Here is a 9,654-nt window from a genome sequence, read left to right as displayed (position 1 = left end):
ATGGTCTGAACAATACATCACGGGGCAGATTTTTCAAACGCACAAATGGGAATTAGGTGCCTGCTGGTTTTCTGTGGAAGATATCACCTAACTCTATTTTGTGCTTTTGAAAACCTTCCTCCCTATCAACCAATCAGTCATAAAAAGGTACCTAATGCAAAAAATTGCTCTTTTACCAGGGACTTGCTTTTAATTTTCTCAGTTTTTTTTTTTTTTTTTTCTGTTCCCATTGCAGCTCTGCCATTGCCATTTTTCAGGTCTTGTTGCAATCCAGGGTATTAACAGGATTTAACATTTTTTAGCTAACTAATGATGGAGATATATGACTGGCATATTCTAGCCCTACGGAAATATTCTATTTTTGGTGTTTATTAAACTTTCCTGTCATATGATATACACTAAAATGATGAGCTTTAGATTTCTCAGTATGTGAAAACTGAACTTTTTTTTATTCCAGCTTCTTAACATATTCCTTTGTGTGTTGCATCACTGCAAGCTGCCAAACTGGGACTTAGTTGCCAATCCATATTCCATGTTAAGAAAAAAAAATTGCTGCCACTCAGGGGGAACATACATTTTTTATTTAACCAAACTGGAGACCTGTTAAAAAATTTTCCACTTTGAAGTCTGTTTTGTATTTTTAATTAATGCAACGATGGTTTTTATTTTACTCTCAGTGGAGATAATCTTAATCCATTCACAGTGACCTTTTCTTGTGCAAATTAGCTGTACACGCTTGTTTAAGCAAATGGGGCTTCACAAGATGTCTCTTCCTAATGACGGGGCTTATAATTGAAAATTGGCTTACTCCCATCTGTCTGGCCTGTGTGAGAATATAAAAGTAGATCTGGACTTATATGTGTATATACCCTCTTTCTATATGCATACCAAGAAATTTCCAATGCCTGCAGGCTATGATTAAATTAGGTTATTAGTGTTAGAAAATTTCAGTGCCACAAGTTACTGTCAAAGTAACACCTGTCCCCGGTGTCCGTGGAACTCCTGAGAAATGAGGGATATTTAATCTTGATCCTTTTGTCTTGGCCCCAGCAGGCTGGCAGGGTCAGTGCTATATACAGTTCCATAGGTTTGCCAGAAGTACAATTAGCTAATAACTGGCTTGAAACTGTTAGAATTTGATGTGTGTTTTCGGTAAATGGCTTTGAAGTGATTGATGGAATCAGAACAAAAACAGTAACATCTAGCTTAACGCTTTAATTTTGAGGAATGGGTCAATGGAGCTGTATGGTTAATTGTCAAAATGTGTTTCTATGCTTTTTTTTTAAGCTGATGTTTCCCTGTCTCCTACTCCCCCCCATACCCTGCCGTCACAGTCACTGAGTGTAAATCACTATAACCCCTGTTATTGAACAGGAACGATTGGTGTTGGTTAGCTGAATGTTCTTACTCAAGGTGAGCAAATGGGTGCATATGGTTCCCTGATGTGGGGGCCTTGACACTCCATTTTTGTGAAGATGATTGGTCTTAATGTCTGTGTTGTCCTCTCAAGCACAGAAATGTCCCAAAGATCTATCAGAAGAACAGCCATCAGTTTTATCTATATATAATAATACAGTTAAAAGATTCATAATAAAATGGATGATTCTCAAGGCAAAATCCTTTTGTTCTTTGTCTGTGGTATGGCCCAAAGTCCTCTCTTCCAATGAAGATTTTAAATACTTTCCCATTTTGATTGCCTTCAAATTATGAATAAAGATGGGGGGGAGGGGGGAGGAGAACAGAAGTAAAAACCACATGCAAACATGTAAGTACACACACATGGGAAGCTATTTAACATGTTGAGCATACAGATGTGAGTTTGATCAGAGCTGATTTTATCCAGATGTACATCTGCAGCTGTTTGTGTTGTCATGCACAAGACTCCAGATCTCATCATTAATTAAATTTTCTCTCTCCTCTCCTGTTTCCATTAGGTATGATTATCGTGAAATGCTGCACAATGCCACTTTCTGTTTGGTTCCCCGTGGCCGCAGGCTTGGATCCTTCAGGTTTCTGGAAGCCTTGCAGGTAAGTACTGGGGTTTAAAACTTTGATGATGCTGGGTGGAATTCAATATCAAGCTTGCAATATCAAGGAAGTGGGGAGGAGGGGAATGTGTCTAATTTCCCTAGTGGATAGTAATCTACTTTGCAAAAGCCTTTATTCATGCTTCTAGAGCAATTGGCAGCTTCTTCCCAGGAGGTTGTGAGCCCTGAGCTCATCTGAAGATTGAATTATGTTACCTCCAGGAGGAGGGTTTCCCTGGTCGTGGAAGAGTATGTGAAGTTGGATGAGTTCAGAGCAGTGTTTTGTCAAGCTGTGAGGCTGGATTCCCAGTGGAGACTCTGACCTCCTCTAGCAAGCCCTGGGGCAATAAGGGTAGCTTATTGTTTTCATTCAGCCAAAGCAAACTTGCCTATACATTGTTTATCTTGCTGTGCTTCATTTTGAACATGCAGATGAAGTCTCAGTTCTTCTAAATCCTAACTGGAAATAGCACAGCAAGAAGGAAATTCAAATGGGCTCTTATCTGTAGTTTCAAAATATTGTTCTGTTGTGTCTCAGAGGCAGGACTCTCTAAATTTCCTCCATTGCTGGAAAATCCTGCAGTGAAAAAAATGTCCCTTTCTTAGGTAGCAGTAGTGCAAGGGTGGGCAAAATACCACCCGCGGACCAGATCCAGCCTGCGAGGCCGTTCTGTCCAGCCCGCGGAGCCCCTAAAAAATTTAGAAAATTAATATTTATCTGTCTTTGGTTCCTGTCAAAAATGGCAGGAACCAGGGGGCGTAGGAGCCAGGGGAAGCCCAGTGGGCCCCTGCAACAGCAGGGCCCCCCCGGCCCTGTTGGCCCCCCCCCCCCCGCCCAGCTGGAAACCCCAGCAAGGGCTATTGGCCTGGGACCATGTGGCTGCCCCAGTGCCAGAACCTCAGGTAAGGGGTGGGGAAGGGCAGGGGAGGGCCCCAGGGAGAAAAAGAACCTGGGGAAGAGCTGAGCCCAGGGAAAAGCGGCCCCTCCCCAGCTCTGTGGCCAGTGCTCTCTGCTGAAGCCACTTGCAGCCCATGCGGGGCTGTCCTGAGCAGGCACAGGCAGCCCCATGCAAGCTGTGAGCAGCTGTGGTGTGGGGTGCCGGCCACAGGGTGGGCAAGGGGCCACTTTTCCTGCGCTCATCACCAGCTTGTAACCTGCTCCTGCAGCCAGCCTGGGCCCCACGCTGGCTCCGGGCTCGCTTGTCAGGGCTGTGCTGTGGTGGCAGCAGCCGCTGAGGCACCCCCACTTGCCACGCCAGGCAGTGTTTGCTGCTGCTGCCTGCCCAGAACTTGCACACAGGGCAGCACAGAGGTGGCAGTGGCAAACACTGGCCAGTGCGGCAAGTGGGGGGACTGCTTTCCTCTAATGCTGAGCACGGGGAAAAGAGGCCCCTCGCCCGCCTCGTGGCCAGCACCCTGCACTGCAGCTGCTCGCAGCCCATGTGGGGCTGCCTGTGCCTGCTCAGGACAGCCCTGTGTGGGCTGCAAGCGGCTGCAGCAGAGAGTGCTGGTCATGGGGTGTGGGAGGGGCCGCTTTTCCCCCATGCTCAGCACCAGCTCATTCCGTGCCAGGGAGCAGGGGGCCAGGGCTGCATGCTGCCCCCCGCCTGTACTGCAGGGCTGGGGGGCAGTGGGAGTGAGCGGGAGAGTGGGGTCCACACCAGTGTCCCGGGGTCAGCTCGAGTAGGGCCCAGAGCAGGACAGCAGGAGTACAGGGGTCCCGGCCAGCAGGGGCTCAATGGAACTGGGCCAGCTTCCCCATCTCCCTGCTGGTGCAACCCAGCCTGGCTCCACAGACCCCTGCCAGCCTGCACCCTACTCAGGGCCCTGCCAGTGCTGGCTCTGAGATATTGGTCCCAAGGTGGCGACCAAGGGGCAGGGCTACCCATGCAGCCCTTGACAGCTTGCCAAAACTGGGTAAGCGGCGTTCCGCCCGAAATTGCCCACCCCTGCAGTAATGAATAGAGCTAAAAGGTTTGCAAATCCTAGGGAAATCTGTGGTTCAGTGTATATGGCATTGGCCTGGTATTCAGAAGGGTTGATGGTAGTTCTGGTGCTACCTCATTCTGTAATCTTCTTTGTATCAAGTGAGTTCTCGGCACCTTTGTTTCCATCTGCCCTTTTAGGCTAACTACAGACAGTCAAAAAGCTAAGGCTGAATCAATTCAGTCTTTGCAGGTTAGTCTACACTGCAGAGATTAAACTGAAAAATAACTGGACAAACATTTACCTTTGATTTGGGGAATGCAGCCACATGCCTGCAGTGGCTCAGGCCAGAAGCCAGGGAGCACTAGAGCACGGCTCTCTGGCTGTGTGTTCACTTCCTCTTCCTGCTGCCCCCAAGGTCTCTGGGATTTGCAGCTAAGAATCACAGCAACAGGACTCTGCAGGTTTGCTCATAAATTCTTTTCCTGCTTCCAGGTGCCCGTGGGATTTGTAGTCCACAGTCATAGCCAGCAGTAAGTTTGAGTGGGGGAAGGGGTCTTTAACCTCCCTCCCTGGCCTCAGACCCCAGCCTGGGTTTGCTGGCAGGGAGAGCAAGCCAGCCAGTGAGGCCAGCAAGCCAGCTAGGGAGCAGAGGGGCAGAGCCAGCCCTCCCCCCTGGAGCGCACAGCAGTGCCCAGCCCAGGGCTGCAAAGCGTGCTGGGATCTGCAGGACTGTGATTTAACCTGAACCAGGAAGGGGTCTGGGACAGAAGTTTCATAAGCCACTTTGACCTAAATCAGTTAAGTCTGATGCTACATTCAACCAAGTTTATCTTAAACCAGTTTCAGCCATTTTGAAACTGGCTTACGTGCACTGAACTTTTATTCTGTTACAGGTTTAACTCGGTTTCTGATTACTTAAACCAGTTTGAGTAACTTCTTCCCCTATCCTTAGTAACACTTGTCTATTCAGACTGTAAAATGACCTAACCATCTTGATGGAATTCAGTTAAGCTTGGCTTGGTCCAGAAGAAAGTGAATTAAAACAAGAGTCTGATCCAAATCCCCTGAAATCAGTTAAGAGTCTTGGCATTGGCTTCAAGGCTAGGGACAGAAATTACACAAACTGGTATAAGTGATCAGAAACCAGTTCAAATCTGTAACGCAACAGAAATTCAGTGCACATAAACCACATTCAGAATGGCTAAAACCAGTTTAAGATGAACTTGGATGAATGTAGTATCAGACTTAACTGATTTAGGTTACATCAGTCTATTGTACTTTTGTCCCAGATGTCCTCCAGATTCCAGTTAACTCACAGTCCTCCAGCACCCCAGAATGCTTTGGACCTCCCCCACAAACACCCCCCTCACAAGGTGGACAGGCTAGCCTTGGCTTAGATTGTCTGCTCCAGCCAAGCAGGAAAGTGTGCTCTAGCACCCCCAGCTTCTGGCCTGGCCCACTGCAGGCATGTGGCTGCATTTTTGGAATCAAAAGTGAATGTCTGTTCACTTGCTTAATGGTTCAGTCTACACAGCTCAGACTAACCTGCTATATTGAATTGATTCAGCCTCGGGCTTTTGAACTGTCTGTACTTAGCCCAAAAGACTGTTGTTCAAATCTGATGTTCTGATCCAGCTGACCACATGGCGGCAGTGATTTATTTATACAGTGGCAACTGTACATTGCCTACTGGCCTTTAGATAAATGTGTTGCACATCCCAAGTGGTTACGCTGCAACAGTAACAAATAAAAAGTAGGAAATCTTAGCTGAATCCAAGCTGGTAAGACATGAGAAGTATCATATAATACTGAATGCAAACCAAATTAGAGATGAAGAGGAACTGAAATTCTGGGTGGTATTGGTGCCACCTGCAGAAATTGCAAGTAATTCCAAGTGTATGGGCATCAAAGTTTGCACCAGTCCATGATCATGTGCACATCTCATCTTCTAATGCATACAATAATTCTGTGTGTAGGCTGCCTGTGTCCCAGTTATGCTCAGCAATGGATGGGAATTGCCATTTTCTGAAGTGATTGATTGGAATCAAGCTGCCGTCATTGGGGATGAGAGATTGTTATTACAGGTAAGAAAAAGATTGTGGCCTTCAGCAGATCAGTTGATTATTGCTGCCACTGTCTAAAGTTGCAGGGAAGATGAATCCAAAAGGTCAGGGCTATAAAAGAATTTTTATCATGAAGGAATTGCCTGTGTCATGCTCAGTATGAACTCATTTAATATGACATCATTCATTTTTCTGACCTGAGGGTCACTGCAGCCACCAGACCCCACAGTTACATGAATAAGATTCTTGTTAAGAGTACCCAGTATTTCTTTCGGTCGGGAGCATCTGGATGCCATTCTAAGACAGTGTTATCTCATTGGCAGAGCCAGCCATCACTAGATGCTAGATTTTATTCAGATTTTGCCACCCACAGTTATACCATAGGATAGCCTAGCCTTTTTGATTTAGACTGCCCTGTGTACAGGATGCTGATAATGCTGGAAGGACTGTCTTTGGGGATAGGATCCTGCGCAGCATTGACAGGGACACTAGACTCTTGCCTTAACCTTTCTGTGCCAGACTTTTCATTTAAAAGGTAGAAGTGATGTCACTTGTCTCTGGAAAATATCATGGGAACTCACTTACTTGCTTATCTCCCTGAGATCCTGGAATGAAAGGAAGCTGAAGAATTGCATATGTATTAATACTGATGCTTGTTGCATTAAGTGTCTTCTCTTCCATATATAAATTCACTCTGAGATTTTTTTTTTTTTCCCACATCTGTCAGGCTGCTTCAGTGTTTGGCTTCTAACAGATTTGAGGGAAAGAGTGCACAGGAATGTACGGTCAAGAAACTGCCGTTAAGAACTGGTTGCTCCAAAGCTGTATCTATTAAAGAACAAGCAAGCCTGCAGTTGTTGAACAGCAGGAAAGGGCACTAGACAGAGATCTCAAAGAGCTGGGTTCTGTGTCTGGCTTTGCCACTATGTCTTGGGCAAATAACCTTTTCTCTCCATGCCTCAGTTTCTTCATCAGTACATAGGTATTGTGATTCTGGCGGTCTTTTCCAAAGCATTCACTAATCCAGGAAGGGCAACATTTTTAGGGCTGGTCACATAGGGAAGTTCTTACAGAATAAACTCTGATAGGAATTTGGAAGGCAAAAACTGTGCTGAACACTACTTTCCTGCATGGAAATTCCTTCATGGTGAGAGGGGGTGTGTGTGTGCGCGAGAGAGAGAGAGCATGCATGTGTTTTAACCCATTTGTTAAGTAGGTGGACATTCTTAGTTATTTCACCATGTAGAAAAGCCTTTAAAAGTATTTAGATGCCTTGGACACTAAAGATCTTGATGGTTCTGAAAATCCCTCTAGGTACTAGTCTACATCTTAAAGCAACAAAATACCTTTAACAATCTGGCCTGGAAAACCCTATTTAGGAGGTAACTATTACTATTCATTAATTGTAAGCTGCAAGTAGAAAAGCAACATTTAATTTTTGCTTCACAGTTTTGTGAGCAGAATTATTTCTCTCCCCCTTTTTTTAAATATAATTTGCTGATCTTTGTGCTTTCCTGTAACATGCCATTCGTTCTCTTCACAGCTGCTTCCATATTGAGCAGCCACTGCGCCGTTATTAACAATGTTTTTAAAGAGTTGGCATGAGGCCTGAATGTCTGCTCTGGGAAATGTTTTTGTTATGTTACAGTTTTTCATTTCCTGTTTTAGAACAGCTCGGATGTTTTTATTTGCATATTCTCGTCATCAGAGCATGAGTTTAGCTCCAGGAAAGCTTAATCTAGTCCTCCCGCATTTATTTTTGTTGGGTGTTTTCTCCCGCACCATTACCTAAATGACCTGTTATGAAGACGTCATCCAGCTTTTATAATTCTAGTGTAATCCTCCCAGATTAGCATTAATACATCATTTTTCCCCACCTGTCTCTGGACAAGTGGATTAATGATTACTAGACAAACACCAGTAAAAGAGGAACTATGGTTTTGCTTTTCAGCTGTGGTAACAGGCTGGAAGTACAACAGTCTAAGAAATGTTTTTACTTTGGTGTGACGTTTGCCGACATATATGTAAAGCGTAGTCTTTAGAATGGTAAATCTCTGCAGCAAGCTTTGGAGTCACAACTGCTTCTGCATTGAAATAGTGTGCCATTCTTGGGAATGGGTGTCCAATTTCATGTTGTGTTCATACCCATCACAAAAGCTATTAGAAATAATGGCCCATTGCTACCCTACATTGCGTTCATTGTAGCATGATTGCGGTTGAGAATGTTAACAGGCAGCACTTTAACCCTGTACCTGCAAGAAGCTGTCTGTTGACAAACTACTCACTGGGCGCATTTACACAAGACACTACTGTGCAGTCGTGACTGCATATTTATTTAGTACTTGTATTAGCAAGCACTAAATAAATGTCCAGTAACTGGAGTTACTGCGCAGTATCACCAGCAAACATCTTTTAGGTGACCCTACTGCTCAGTGGCCTAATTCTACCTCACAGTAGCGTATTAGCGCTGTGACGCACTACTGCGCAGTATTTTTCAGCTACTGCATAGTCAGCATCTTGTGTAGATGCACCCAGTTCTCATGGATTATGAAGGGTTTTTCTTGATCTGTCTTGATCCATCTTGATCTCTCTCTCTCTCATAAAAGCACCTTTTAATCCCTGTAAGGTTACTGAGGTTTGTGGTACAACAATATAAACTCTGGTATAGTAAGATCTGTCATTTGCATATGCTGTGATTGCTTCCCTATCACCCATTCTTCATGTGCTACTTGTTTTGCAGAGAGTGGGAAGCAGTAGATCATAATATGCCAGAGGCCAGTTTACCACCCTGACTCCTTTGCTTTCATGGTGTATCCTACTTTCTTTGGCCCTGGTCCTTGTCACCATAGGCCCCAGTTCAACAAGGCAAGGTCTTAGATTGTAAAGTGTTGAAAGCAGAGGCTCTTTCTTACGATTTGTACAGCACCTAATAGTGTGATGCTGTTATCCTGTGGGGGAGCCCTAGGCACTGCCTGCATACAACTAATATGCTACAAGGGATTTTAGCATTTACCTGATCCTCCACAAATTCTTTGTCTCTGATCTTAAAACTTTGACTCGTGATCTAAAGTAAATTTCTTGTGAAACCGTTTCATATGGGAGTGTATGAAAGTGCACAACAATCTTTTTCAGCTAAGGATCTTCAGAACCATACTTGAAGAATAATTGTACTTGGATCAGGAGTATCTTAGGCAAGATGCATGCGTGTGTTGGAGATGTGGGTTTCTTAAATTAATCTCATAAGTAGATGGAATACGCAAATAACAGTACAGTGCATTCAGTGTGTGCATGTGTGTATACATACCATTAGCCCTGAAATTCAATATAAGGAAAGGTTTATGAGAACTGAGCTGGTTAGAATGCAGTAGCCTGATATGAAAGCTAGACTGTTCTCAGCAGTGGCAGATGACAGGATGAAGAACAATGGTCTCAAGTTGCAGCAAGAGAAGTTTAGGTTGGCTATTACAAAAAAAACTTCCTCGCAAGGAGGGTAGTAAAACACTGGAACAAATGACCCAGAAAGCTTGTGGACTCTCTATCCTTGGTGGTTTTTAAGACCCAGCTAGACAGCCTTGGCTGGGATGATCTAGTTGGGGATGGTCCTGCCTTGAGCAGGGGGTTGGATAAACTGAGGT

At 44.8% G+C, this 9,654-nt stretch overlaps 1 protein-coding gene across 1 annotated transcript in view; it reads left to right on the top strand.

The window, feature by feature from the left end:
- The first annotated feature begins 1,595 nt into the window (after positions 1–1,595).
- The window catches only part of EXT1 (exostosin glycosyltransferase 1), a 61,655-nt gene continuing 53,596 nt past the window's right edge, over positions 1,596–9,654 (top strand). Inside the window, exons 1-3 of the mRNA XM_019519462.1 lie at positions 1,596–1,638; positions 1,844–2,028; positions 5,933–6,040. Of these exons, the coding sequence (XP_019375007.1) occupies positions 1,596–1,638; positions 1,844–2,028; positions 5,933–6,040 (336 nt within the window). The remainder of the gene's footprint in view (positions 1,639–1,843; positions 2,029–5,932; positions 6,041–9,654) is intronic.

This window comes from Gavialis gangeticus, unplaced genomic scaffold, assembly GCF_001723915.1.
Source record: "Gavialis gangeticus isolate Ggan-Ray unplaced genomic scaffold, GavGan_comp1, whole genome shotgun sequence".
In the NCBI taxonomy this organism is placed as follows: domain Eukaryota; kingdom Metazoa; phylum Chordata; order Crocodylia; family Gavialidae; genus Gavialis; species Gavialis gangeticus.
Note: the sequence above shows the minus strand (reverse complement) of the source record. Positions and strands in the feature narration are given on the sequence as shown.